Genomic DNA, 14,079 nt, shown 5'->3' with positions numbered 1-14,079 from the left:
ACCTCCACTGAAAAGCCAACCAAGTTCCAATTACAAAGGCTTCCTATCTGCTCCATAATCACAATATCTCCCCTGAAATGGCATTTTTCAGGCCTTTTATATATGGGTCTTCCCCTCTACAATGTAAGCCTGATAAACAAATCTTTACATACCTTACAAATAAGGACTTGCAGTGAAGGGTGTCTATAAATGGAATCTTTTTGAAAATGATTGACCTGCTGTCCACAAGCTGTGCAGCTCACAATTCCATGAAGCCCATCTTCTAGGAGAAAGGAGTGGCCATTATTTACACATTTACACAGGGGGGGGAAAAGGATATTTACCTTAGTCAGCATTTTGTGAACTTTATATTAGATATGAGATACCTCATAATCCATGGGGAAATAACTTTTTGGCCACCCATTAAAAAGCCTTTTTTTTTTTTTTCTTTTCACTGATTTTCTAAAAAAAAAAATACTGACTTTCTAAAAAATCTGACAACCTTGTCAAATTCTGAGCTAGAAATCCTAAACTTCTTTCCTTTTACATATACAAACCCCATTCACTTCTCACAACTTGGCATAACATAAAGAGACCCCATAAGGAAATTCTAAAAATAAAGATCAAGGGCTCTTTTTCATTGCTATTGCTTTACAAATAAATACACTATCTGTTCTTAGGGAATGGAGAAGTAAATGACATAAACATTTTTTATTCTCCAAGTGGAATTGTCTGTACAAATTCTATCAATGGGGTACATGAAAACTTGGCAATTTGATATTACCCATTTCCTTCCTAAGATTTGCTTCAATACTGTCCATAATCCCCATGTGGCTTCTTTCTATGCCTACTGTCCACTCCCTACTAACAGTGTCTGGTTGGACGTTATGAGTTATCTATATAGCAGCAAAACATCAGCTAGTTGGAAAGGCATACCCTCATCCTGTACTATCTACAGGAAAACAGGCTGAAGATAACCTATACAAGCAACAATTAGAAGAAACCTCTCCTGCCTTGTTCTTGTTCCTACTTCGGCTAAAGCAGTGCCTCACAATCTAAGCTGAACATCAGAATCATCTGAAGAATCTTTTTAAAAAACAGAAACACACCTGTAATCCCAGCTACTTGGGACGCTGAGCCCAAGAGTGAAAGACCAGCCTGGAAAACACAGTGAGATCCCCGTCTCAAGAAAAAGAAAATGAAAAAGAAAAAGGAGGGAGGAAAAAAAAAAAAAAGACAGCCGTTCCCAACCAATAAAACAATGAACTGAAATCCCTCTCTCTCTCTCTGTGCCAGATCCTGATATGCAACCAAGACTTTGATCCAAATAAAATAGTAGATTATGATTAAAAGAGGTCAGTGAAAATGCCTTCATTCACAAATAAAAAGGAGAGGACTGGAAGAAACAACACCCCACCACACCCCAAAAAAGTCTCTATCCCTAAATAACACAAAACGCCAGATGCATTTCTCACCTTTGAGTTTTCTATTTTGTGTTTTGTTAGTTTTAAGATCCAAAGCACCATGGACCCAAAGACTATTTTAAGTATCTTTACTTGTAGAGGCTAAAACAGTTCAAAGTATAAGGACACCATCATACGTTTTCAGAAGATGAAAGAGAATCTCAAGGCTTACTTAATGTTTTATTTTTAATCACACTGCCTGTCCTACATTGTTTTGATCTTGGGTATTCGTGTATTCTGTTATTTGGTTTAACAGAAATATTTGGTGTAATTTTCATTTCAAATAATAATTTTATTAAGATAAATGAAACCCAGAATTTGAATATACACCCAATGTTAAATACTATTAATTAAGCATCTACTATGTGCTCTTGCATATATATCATTCAAGAAATTTTTAAAAACAGGTGATCCTTTGGAGAATTTCTTCCACTGGAAAAAGGAACCATATATGAGGATATTCACTATAGCACTAATTAGAAAATTAAAAACTGGAAATAATCTCACATTTGGGAAGTAAATAAATTTATACTGTAAGAATTCTATAGAGCACTGAAAAACCAACTAGATGTGTATTTGCTGACATGGATAAATTTCAAAAACAATGTTGAATGAGAAATGTTATCAAAGGATATATATATATATATATATATATATATATATATATATATATATATACAGCATACTATTCTTGATTTTTTAAATGAAAAATGTTTTTTAATAAATACATATATAGAAAACATAGAAAAACATGCATACACATGCACATGCATAAAACTTTAAGATAATCATTACCTGTGGGGTGGGAAGAAGGGGAAATGGATGAGAGTAGGACTGAACCAATATTTTATTTAAGTGAGATCTGAAGCAAATATGGCAAAATGTTGAAATGTTACTTTTTTATGTACTTGTTTCTGTTACACGTATGTTTAAATTTTTATATCTAGTTATGAAATAAAGATTATAACAGTGTGTCAATGTAAAAAAAACCATTTTCATTTCTGAGCTCAATACATTTTAGTGTTTCTAAAGAGAGACTAAAATTATTTTGCCTTGTAGAAAAGTTAGTGTAACATATTTTTTAATAATTAAACTGGGGAAAGTATGTCAAAACAGGATATGCTTTTTTAAGTGACATTGTGCTATAATTTTGTTCCAAATCAATACTATTTTATATATAAATGAAATAATAAAATATTATTTTATATATAAAGTTTACATTCTTGACACTGTTCTAAATTAGGCTTCAATTTGGGAACTAATTTTACCAAAAAGTCTGAACAGTAGCCACAGCAATCCACTATCTCAGATCACTAGTTTGTTCACACATGCATAAGCCTAAAATGAAATTTCTTGTGTGATTTCTGACAGTTTACAGATGTAACAAATCATTAAGACAAAAATAAACATAAAATATTTAAGTGCACTACATGGCTATAAACATACATATTCACTTAAGTATGATATAAACATTCTTACACAGAACACTCAACAAAATATTCCAGAAAACAATATCAGCTGAGACCAAACACCAGCAGCATACCAGAGTGGCACTAGGAATACCCTCCCCCAAAAAGTCCTTATTCTGCTTTCAAGTCGTATCCATATATCTGACACTGACTGCTCTAGAGCCCCTTCCCAAAAGACACCATTTAAACATTAATTGACACAATAAAGTACACATAATTATCTGTCTTTGCTAAAGGACTCAATGCTCAGAGGAAAGAAACTCTTATCCTCTAATCCTTATCATCACCTTCTACTTGCTGATTCTCTACGTTTTAAGAGTAGTAGTTTATCTTAAACTGAGTTGTGTTGCTGCAACGGCAATTTCTCTACTATGAACTAGATTTCAAAAAATTGTCCGTATACTCAAAAGGGGTTGATCACCCCCTTGTGGACAAAAGACTAAACAACATTTCCTTGATTTTTACCAGCAACCTCACGAATTATTTAATCTGAAAACTGATATTTTATAACTGTGGATCTAGTTCACTAATTCCATCAAGATAATTGAAATCTGCACAAAATTTCAGCAATATAAAAAATTCTCTATCATTTCACAATCATATAACATGGTCTGTATTAAATGGCCACATCTTCATTATACTTCTATTTAGAAATTTACTGTCATATTCTCTCTTTAAGAAATTCATTTCTTTTATGGTTATAGTTTCTGGCTCTGATAATGTACCCAAAAAGGATATACAGGCACCAATTAAAAGTAAAAAATGAACAAGTGGGAAAACATACTCCACTCTTGAATTCTCCTAATGCTAAATTTATACAAATTGTTAGCCAATCTAGCTGAGAACATAAGTGATGATAGACAAAGGGAGAGGTGGCTCAGGCATATGGAGGGTGGTTTATTGGCTCTAGCTCTCTTCTCTTTCCTACTCATCTCTGTACTGCATCAATGGATCAGAAATTTGAGTATACTTTAAGGACAAATTGGGGTACATTCTCAACCTCATCCCCAGAAATTCTATCTTGTTAGAAGTGAAGTCAAAATATTTGCATTTTTAATAAATACACCAGGAAATACTGAATGCTGATGTCTGTCACTCTATGTGACAATGTTCTGAATATGTATGCAGTTACCTAAAGGCCATGGGCAAGATTTTGCACAAGTCTGAAATTCTGAGTAAGGGAAAACACATGGTATTCTGGTATAGGGATTATAGAACTAATGTGAAGAGGGGAATGCCAAGCTTCTTGAGATAACTTAATAGCCAATGAAGGCAAAGGAGTTTAGATAAATAGTGTTTAACCTTTTCTGCTTCAGAGTTCAAAGAGAAACAGAAGTTATTTTTAAGTAGTGCTTTTAAAAAACAATGGGCAGAAAAGTGGAGGTATTTTTAGAAAGCACATAAGATTTTCTAATATGGTCATAAACAGCAAATTAAACTCATGGTTCATTTTCACTTGTATTTACCTCCGCGTTTTTTGAGATTTTCAGTTTTCATTTTACTTCTGCTTCTAAATTCAGGCCCTTTAAAATCATCTTTGTCTTCATTCAGCACTGGCTCTGGTTGTACAATCACTGTACCTAGAATGATTTCATTTAAAAAACCATTACACATATTAAATGTGCAAGTGAAGTACAAGACTTCAGTTCAGATAAAGCCAACATTGCTGGTACATAGTTTGTTTCTCTCAAGCTTTAAAATACTTGTCTAAGGACCTCACAAAAGTAAATAAAATGGGAAAGCAGAAAAAGGGCCAGGTTTCAACAATCAGATAATTTATTGGAATATAGTTCATGAGGGGGAGGTATTATGAACTAATTAAAACAGAAATGTAGGAATAAAATAGCCTCATCCCAGTTTTGAATTTTTATAGTGCCTATCACAAAGCTGTTATGAATATGAACATTTGGACTAAATTCCATGGAGAATTTATAAAATGAGTAGTCTAGAGGATGAAAAGGCATCCTATTCATCTCATAATCCAAATCAGAATATCAGAAAAAGATTTTGAAGTGTTGTTTTATTTTACTTTGTGGGGATGTGTGGTGGGGGATAATAAAGTTCACTCTATTACTGCCATGCCTATTCTACAACATTTTCTAAATAGTATGTCAAAGATTCCCTGCCCTGCAAATTTCTTGAGTAGTATTACTTTAAGATACTTAAGCAGAAGTGCTCTAACAATAAAATTATAGAATGAGATCATTTGTTGGTGACTATCAAAATATTTTAGAATGCTGTTTCTTAATGATAAAATATGTAAATTGAGGGAAAAGGTTATCATTTTAAGTTATCATGACATTTTCTAAAGAGCGAATTAAATAAGCACAGTAAAAAGGGTCTGTCCAGGTTTCAACTTTTAGATACATTGCTCAAATTAGTAATTTGATTACTACTGACAACAATTAAGAAAGTGACTGCAGGTAGTTGCCAGTACTCCTTGAAATATGGATCCATTGTGATCAACAAGCAGATTTTGGCAACTTATATCATCTAGTTGTTAAATGAATTTCTGAATATCTAAAGAAGAGGGGAACACACAGGATTAAGATTGTACAGACTGTGGTATATTTAAATAATCCTTATCCTCCCAAAAATGTTATTTAAAACAATTACTTTGTTATATACTCTCAGAGAAGTCCCAACATTTGAAAAGAGGTAAAGATTTTAAATTAATCATAAAGTAATTGAGTCCTTCCTTCCTGAAGATTCTTTTCTAATTGGAATTAAAGCCCAAATTGTAAAGAACACCCACTAGCACTAGATTAAGATAGAATAGGGTTCAAATCTTAGCTTCTTCATTTCAAACTGAAGAAAGTAATTCCTTGACCTCTGAATTTATTCCTTCATCTCTAACAACAGAAACTTTACTGCATTGTTTTAAGGATTAAAGGAGGTAATTCTTTCAGAGTCTGGTATCCAAGCATGCTCATGATAGTACTATAACAGTAAAAATAACCAACCGGATTTAAGCTTATAAAATAGTTTTTTTAGTATGAGAGAACTAAGCTTAGCTTAATTAATTAGGAACATCCTATACTGCCAAATCTTCCATAGTACCATTAAAAGTTTGAATTCCAAGCTCTTACATCAATAAGCACTGCCAGTGACATCCACCAAGAATGTAAAAATCCAAAGAGTCACTGCCTTTAGTATTCAGTCTCCCATGTTAGTTGTTCCTGTCCTTGGCCATAAAAAACATTACATAAAATTGTCAGACATGATTTGCAAAGCCAAGTAAATGGTAGGCTCATCAATTCTCCTTCAACCTTTCTTCTATCCATCATTTCCTTTCCTCATTTAACTTTTCACTTTATAACTCCAAATTTATCCTATTAATAAGCAAAGCACAATATCCACCATATTCCTTCAACTTCCATAATTAAAGAAATGGATCAAAAACATAAATATAGACAGGGAACAAGGTTTACTAAACACTGCTATAAGAGAGCTGACTATGGGCTGGGGGTGTGGCTCAGTGGCAGAATGCTTGCCTAGTACATATGAGGTACTAGGTTCAATCCTCAGCACCACATAAAAAAATAAACAAGGATTTTTTAAAAAGAGATCTGACTACAAGAATAATTTTTAAAAATCCACTAACAGACTGGAACATAGTTAGCAATGGGGGAAAAAACTAAAATTTTGACTCTTTAAAACACCATAAAATTACCAAGTCTATTGTCATTCTCTCATCATGCAATAATGATGCTCTCAAAATTGAGCTGTAAGAGTCCAAGATTTTCATTTGGAACTTTTTCTCAATCTAATCATTGTTCTCTTTTTTAAAAAAAATATTTTTTATTTGTAGTTGGACACAACACCTTTATTTCACTTATTTATTTTTTGTATGTGGTGCTGAGGCTCGAACCCAGGGTTTCACACGTGCGAGGCGAGTGCTCTATCGATGAGCCACAACCCCAGCCCCTAATCATTGTTCTTTTACAATTAGAACTGTAAGAGTTGAGAGATGGGTGACAAGGTTTTCTTAAAAATATGACTTCAAAAATACACCTTTATCTACCTTTAATAGTTAATTTCAGCTTTATGCCTTGAGAAATTTAAGAATCTAAATCTAGTAACATAGGGGTAGGGAAATAGCTCAGCAATACAGCAGTTGCCTAGTATATGTGAGGCCCTGGGCTTGATCCTTAGCACCACAAAAAAATAAAAATGCAACAGGATTAAATTAGACTGTAAATGCTTTTTTTAAGTTTTTAGGAATATTCAATATATTTTTTACATAAAGAAAGTACATTAACATTTACTGAATCAAAACCACATATGAAACTTTTAAAGCTACTTCCACATTAAAACATAATTTGGAAACTAAAGACATCCCCTAGTTAAAAAAAAAAAAAAAAAAAAAAAAACAGAAAGAAAAAGAAATATTTGATTTTGTTCTTTTTCAAAAATAATTGAATGTCCCAAATTTTAACCTCAACAACGTTGTTATTAGCATGTAAAATACATTTCCAGACCACTATCGGTAAAATGCCAATCTTTTGTCCTTTATATATAGCTAGCAGTAATCAAGTTCCAATTTTATAACAATGACATTTTAAGATAATTTCAATTTTAATTTCATACGAAAAATTAATACACATTACCTTTTGGCAAACTTTGCATAGTAATATCATTTTCTGAATTTTCATTAGAAACATCTTCATTCACAGTTTCATCCAAAGGTTTTTCATCATCAGATTCTACATACTTTGTTACAACTGAAGGTTTCCTATGGAACAATTAAGTCCATAGAATTAGGGAAATGTCTGACAACTGGAACAACACCCCAAGAACATAAACAGCATGTTTGGATTTAGCAGTGGCTCTCAGCAGATATGTATGTATATAAGAATCACTTAGGGAAACATACATCTCTATACCTTACTTGCCACAGAAGATTATGCTTCAGTAGGCCTGAGGTAGGACCAGGGCATGTGCTTCCTGAAAAAGCTACAAAGGGGATTTTTGGCTATCTTTAAGAATCACTACTTTAGAGAATAACTTAATAACACATGCAAGCTATACCTATGAAAAGAATATTTCCAATGCTCAAAAACAACAAAAGTCCAAAAAATAGACTAAACTGCAAACTTCTAGTAACAACTATACCCTACAGTATATTGAATATAACGTATACTTGGAAATAGTTTGTCCTTATAGCATAATTTGAGAATTTAGAACAAAAAAAATTTTAGCACTTTTTGATCTCCTTATAACTTACAACTGTAAAGACCACTCTACATCCTAGATAATTTCACATAACCCTAAAAATGTGACATGTTATCTGACACATTTAACATTTAACACATTTAACTTCTCCTTTCCCTTTTTTAAGCACATAAATTATCAAAAGAAATGAACTGCATATTGCAAGGACCACTGCCACATAAGATAAATCCTTCTCTAGAAATGTCTTTAAAATTCAGTTAGAATGAATCATTGTTAAAACTAGGTGATACAAGGACATTTATTATACCAAATTGCTCATTTTTTTCATACTGCTCATTTTTAAATAGGCATGTTTTTTATAAAAGCTTCAGAACAACAGTGCTTGAGGTAAATTCAGAAGATGAATTATATTTTTAGAAACAGAAAATAAAATAGCCAAGAAAGAGAAAAGTCTTCACTATCAACCAACCTCTTTGATCGTGATGATCCTGAAGGTTTGGATTTTTCTGAAGAGCTGGTTCCCTAAACATGAGAAAAAAATAGAAAGTGAAATTCTCAAAGAAACATCTATTTTGCTAAATAACAAGACTTCAATATAGTGATATAAAGAGATACTTTACATGTCTAAAATAATTCCCTAAAAAAAGGAACTTCAAAAACTAATTCTCAGGGGCTCAGTGATAAAATACATGCTTAAGCACAAAGTCCTGGATTCAACCCCTGAAACCTCCAAATAAACTAATTCTCATTTTTGCTCAGGTTTCCTTAACCAAAGATAAAATTCCTGACTTATTCTTTTTCTTTATGGTGGTGGTGAATAAATCCTGTAGCAGGCTCTCTACCACTAAGTTACATCTCCAGGCCCAAATATATGTTATTTGTTTTCTTTCTCTGATGCTACAAAATGAACCATATGCTTCACACATGTCAGGCAAGTGCTATACAACTGAGTTAAATCCTCATATATGTCTTTTTTTTCTATTTTGGTGGTGTTGGGGATTGAACCCAGGGCTTGTGCATACGAGACAAGCACTCTACCAACTCAGCTATATCCTCAGCCCACATATGTCTTTTTTAAACATCACTGTTGCATACTAGGGGATTGAATGTGATACACTGATATATGATGATCCTTGTCCTCTTCAACAGATAGAACAAAAGGTACAGAGGTAATCAGATGCCAAAACAAGAAGGAAGTTTTTAGATCTAAAGTTTTAGATCTTAAATAAAACTTTGGATGTTTCATTCTTCTCTATGCTAACATATTCCATGAAGTCACTTCTATAATGTGTTGAGATACTAAATTTACCCTCTTTTGCCACTATGTGGAAAGGACCTCAAAAACATAGTGTTGACCTGCATATCAGGTAAAGGAACTCGGTATTGGGTTGCTATAATAATGCTTAGGAGGTTCTGAATACCAAGTTTAAAGAAATCTAAGAAGTATGGAGCCATGCACCATCTACCAAACACCATTGCTAAAATTCCATTTTAGATGGTTTTTGTTAAATACCTACTTATTAGTAATCCTTCAGTCTTCTGACTTTAGGTAAACTGCTCAAGTGAAGCACTACAATATCAAAAACAATGAAAACCTCAAACTGGAAAACTACCAAGCTGAAGAACAAAAGCCTTACACATAGTGAGATATTGACTATAAACAATATTATGACATATATGACAGTTCATTATTGGTAATTAGTAAATCTTTGAAATGTGTTAAATTATTCTTACCTCTTCCTTGTTATTTTCCATCGTATCAGGGTTATTTGCAGAACCACTGGTTTTATCTAAAAGACAAGAAATAAAAAACATTATCTTTTTGATATATTATCAATTAGAACACCAACACCTATGACACCATGAATCCATTTTCTAGCTACAAAGTACTACAGTACTGGTAATGCTCATACTAAAATATTCCAAGAAGAGTATTCTGACTAGAATCACTCTCATTTGACACATTGCTTCTTATAAAGCATGAAATTTCTAAAAAGAGTACACTGGTTTCAAAACATTTCCTGCCATAATTTTCTAAGATATTTCCCATGAAAAGAAAACCTCAGGGCTGGGGTTGTGGCTCAGTGGTAAAGTGCTTGCCTGGCATGTATAAGGCACTGGGTTCAATTATCAACACCATATATAAATAAATGAACAAAATGAAGATTCATCAACATCTAAAAAAAGAAAAAGAAAAACTCGGGCTGGGGTTGTAGCTGAATGGTAGAGCACTTGCCTTGCATGTGTTTTACTCTGGGTTTGATCCTCAGCACCACATAAAAATAAATAAAAATAAAAACACTGTGTCCCATCTACTACTAAAAAAATAATAAAAAGTAAACCTCCACCTTATATAAAAAAATTTAAAATACTAAAATATACTTCATCTCACCATAAAAACTGGAAAAATAAGAGCAAACTAAACCTAAAGCAAACAGAAAAAAATAATATGGAATTAAATTAATAAAACTAATGAAATACGAAATACAAAAGCAATAGAAATCCATGAAACCAAAAGCTAATTCTTTGAAAAGATGTGAAAAACCTTAGGCTAGATTGATCAGGTTCAAAAGAGACAAGACTTAGGGCCGGGGCTGGGGCTCAGTGGTAGAGCGCTTGCCTACCATGCATGAGGCAATGGGTTCGATCCTCAGCACCACATAAAAATAAACAAATAAAATAAATGCATTCTGTCCATCTGCAACTACCAAAAAAATTTTTTAAAAAGAGAGAGACAAGACTTAAGTTACTAGAATCAGAAATAAAAGAGGGACATTACTAGCAACCTCACCAAAATAAAAGAAATACTAAGAAAACTATACAAGAATAATTAAATAACTTATATGAAATGACAAACTTCTAAACAAACCACTGGTGCTGACTCAAGAAAAAATAGACAACATAAACAGATGTAACAACTGAAGAGATTAAATTGGTAATAAAAAAACACCAGGAAAAAGAGCGAAGGCTCAGATGTTTTAACCATTCTATTGTACCAAATATTTAAAAGAGAATTAACAGAAGTTCTTCATGAACTCTTCCAAAAAACAGAAAACAGGGGGGTTGCCTCCCAACTCATTTTATTTTTTTTTTTTAGTTATACATGGACACAATATCTTTGCTTATTTATTTTTATGTGGTGCTCACGATCAAACCCAATGTCTCACATGTTCAAGACAAGCGCTCTGCCACTGAGCTACACCCCAACCCCTCAATTCATTTTATTAGACCAGTATTACCCTAATAACAAAACCAGAGAAAATACAAAAAGAAAAAAACTACAAACCAATACCACTCAGAAATATAGACACAGAAGTCCTCAACAAAATACTAGAAAACTTCAATTGACAACCCAAGCCCTTACAAAAAAATCTTTACTAATCATATCTCTGATAAAGGACACTTTTCCAAACTATACAAAGAACACTTAAAAATCAAAAATGATAAAACAACCTTATTTTAAAATGGGCAAAAAAGTATCTGGACACTTCATGAAAGAAGATACACAGATGGTGAAATGATCACATGAAAACATGCTCAACAATATATGTCACTGAACAATTACAAATTAAAAGAACAATGAGGGCTGGGAATGTGGCTAAGTGTTACAGCACTTGCCTAGCACGATTGAGGTTCTAGGTTCAAACCCCAGTGTAGAATGGGGAGAACCATTCTAGCTTCCTATATTTTGTCAGGTATGGTGGAGCATGCCTGTAATCGCAGGGACTCAGAAGGCTGAGGTAAGAGGATAGAAAAGTTCTGTAATTAATTCTGAGAGACCCTGTCTAAAAATAAATAAATAAATAAATAAATAAAAAATGATAGGGGTGTAGCTCAGTGGTAAAGACCCCTGAGCTAAATCCCCAGTACCACAAATAAATAAATTAATTAATTAATTAATTAAATAAGAGCAATGAAAAACCTGTACACTCCTATTATAATGGTCAAAATCCAAAATACTGAGAACACCAAAGGCTGGTAAGGATGTAAAGCATCAGGAACTCTCATTTACTGCTAGTGAAAATGTAAAATGCTACAAATTCTTTGGAAGATAGCTTGGCAGTTTTTTTGTTTACTTTGGTTCTGGCAATACTGGGGATTACAGACAAGTACCACCAAACACAGGGTAAATTTAGCTTTTTAAAAACCTAAACACACTCTTACTATGATCTAGCTGCATGATAATTTACACAAAGGAATTGAAAACAAAAATACACAAAAATCTGCACATAGATTTATAAGCATTTTATATAAATTTTTATTATGTAAAACTCTTTATAAGAAGGTTTATTCATAATTGTCAAACTTGGAAGCAGTCAAGATGTCCTTGGAAGGTGAATGGAAAACTAAACTGTGGCACATCCAGACACTGGAATATTTCAGAGCTAAAAAGAAATGAACTATTCAAGTCTCAAAAAGACCTAGAGTAAACCTAAAAGCATATTACTAAGTTACAGAAGCCAATCTAGAAAGGATGCTTATGGATGATTCTAACTATACGAAATTCTGAAAAAGGCAAAGTTTGAGGCCAGCTTCAGCAACTTGCTTAGGGAGACCCTGTCTCAAGATAGACAGACAGACAGACAGACAGACAGACAGATATGGATGTAGTTCAGTGGAAGAATTCCTCTGGGAAGAATCCTTGGTATCCAAAAAAAAAAATCTGTTGACAGTAAGGGAAGATGTGGGAGGATAGGAACATATTGAAACTCACTGTATTTTCACTCAAATTTGCTGTTAATCTAAAACAGCTCAAAAATAACATAAAGCAGCTCCACAAAATGTCTGCTTTTTAATTAAAAAAAAGAAACATTACCAAAAATCTATAAAACCCCCACAGGTAACTTCATAATTAATTGTGAAAAACTGAATGATTTCCTCTTAAGATCAAGAATAAGACAAGAAAATCTGTTATTGCCAAGTCTACTCAACTTTGCACAAGAGTTTCTAGCCAGAACAAGTAGGCAAGAAAAAAAATTAATAAAAGGCATCAACATTGAAAAGGAAGATGTAAAACAATCCCTATGCAGATGACATTATCTTGTATGTACAGAAGACTCAAAACAATCCACTAAAAATACTATTAGAATCAAAAAAATAAGTTTGGAAAGGTTGAAGGATACAATATACAAAAAGCAATTGTATGTCTTCATATTTGTGATGAGTGATCTGAAAATAAAAGTAAGGAAATAATTTCACTTACAACAGAATCAAAAGAAATAAAATACTTGGAAATAAATTTAACAAAAGGAAGCAAAAACCTGCCTGGTAAAGTGGTGCATGCCTTTAATCCCAGGTAATAGGGAGGCTGAAGCAGGAGAATTCCTAGAGTCCAGGAGTTTAGAGCCAGGCTAAAGAACAAAGATCCTCCATACATCAAAAAAGTCTATAAAGCTTATTCTTTGAAAACTATAAGACATAGTTGAAAGGAATTAAAGAAGATCTAAGTTAAAGGAAAAACACCTTATACTCACTATGACAGCAACACTCCTCACACTAATCTGTAGAAAAAAAAAATGCTATCCCTGGGCTAGGGTTGTGGCTCGGTGGTAGAGCGCTTGCCCCACACATGTGAGACCCTGGGTTCGATTCTCAGCACCACATAAAAAAATAAATAAATAAAAATAAATATTTCGTATACATCTACATCATAAATTTAAAAAAACAAATGCTATCCCTGCCAGAATCCAGAGAGAATTCTTTGTAAAAACTGACAGGCTTATTCTTAAAATTTATATGGTGGATGGGGGCATACCTCAGTGGTAGAATGCATGATTACCATGTGCTAGGCCTTGGGTTCAATACCTATACACATACACACACACACACACACACACAGTCTTCATATAAAATTGAAAGGAACTTGAGCAAATAATCTCAAAAACTAAATAAATTTTAAAAAGGAAGATTCATACTCATTTAGATCAATGGAACAAAACTGAGAGTCCAGAAATAATCTCCTATTGATACAGCCAACTGATTTTTGTAAGGGT

General features: G+C 33.0%; 1 protein-coding gene across 7 annotated transcripts in view; it reads right to left on the bottom strand.

The window, feature by feature from the left end:
- Atrx (ATRX chromatin remodeler) overlaps positions 1 to 14,079 on the bottom strand; it is a 225,314-nt gene that overhangs the window by 158,501 nt on the left and 52,734 nt on the right. For 4 of the 7 annotated variants that reach the window (XM_077107628.1, XM_077107623.1, XM_077107626.1 and 1 more), the window contains 5 exons: positions 9,821 to 9,876; positions 8,556 to 8,608; positions 7,522 to 7,646; positions 4,378 to 4,491; positions 153 to 262 (listed from right to left, as the gene is read on the bottom strand). In XM_077107628.1, the coding sequence (XP_076963743.1) occupies positions 153 to 262; positions 4,378 to 4,491; positions 7,522 to 7,646; positions 8,556 to 8,608; positions 9,821 to 9,876 (458 nt within the window). The remainder of the gene's footprint in view (positions 1 to 152; positions 263 to 4,377; positions 4,492 to 7,521; positions 7,647 to 8,555; positions 8,609 to 9,820; positions 9,877 to 14,079) is intronic. The other 3 variants (XM_077107624.1, XM_077107627.1, XM_077107629.1) reach the window with 3 other exon arrangements.

Source organism: Callospermophilus lateralis, chromosome X (genome assembly GCF_048772815.1).
Source record: "Callospermophilus lateralis isolate mCalLat2 chromosome X, mCalLat2.hap1, whole genome shotgun sequence".
Taxonomy (NCBI): domain Eukaryota; kingdom Metazoa; phylum Chordata; class Mammalia; order Rodentia; family Sciuridae; genus Callospermophilus; species Callospermophilus lateralis.
Note: the sequence above shows the minus strand (reverse complement) of the source record. Positions and strands in the feature narration are given on the sequence as shown.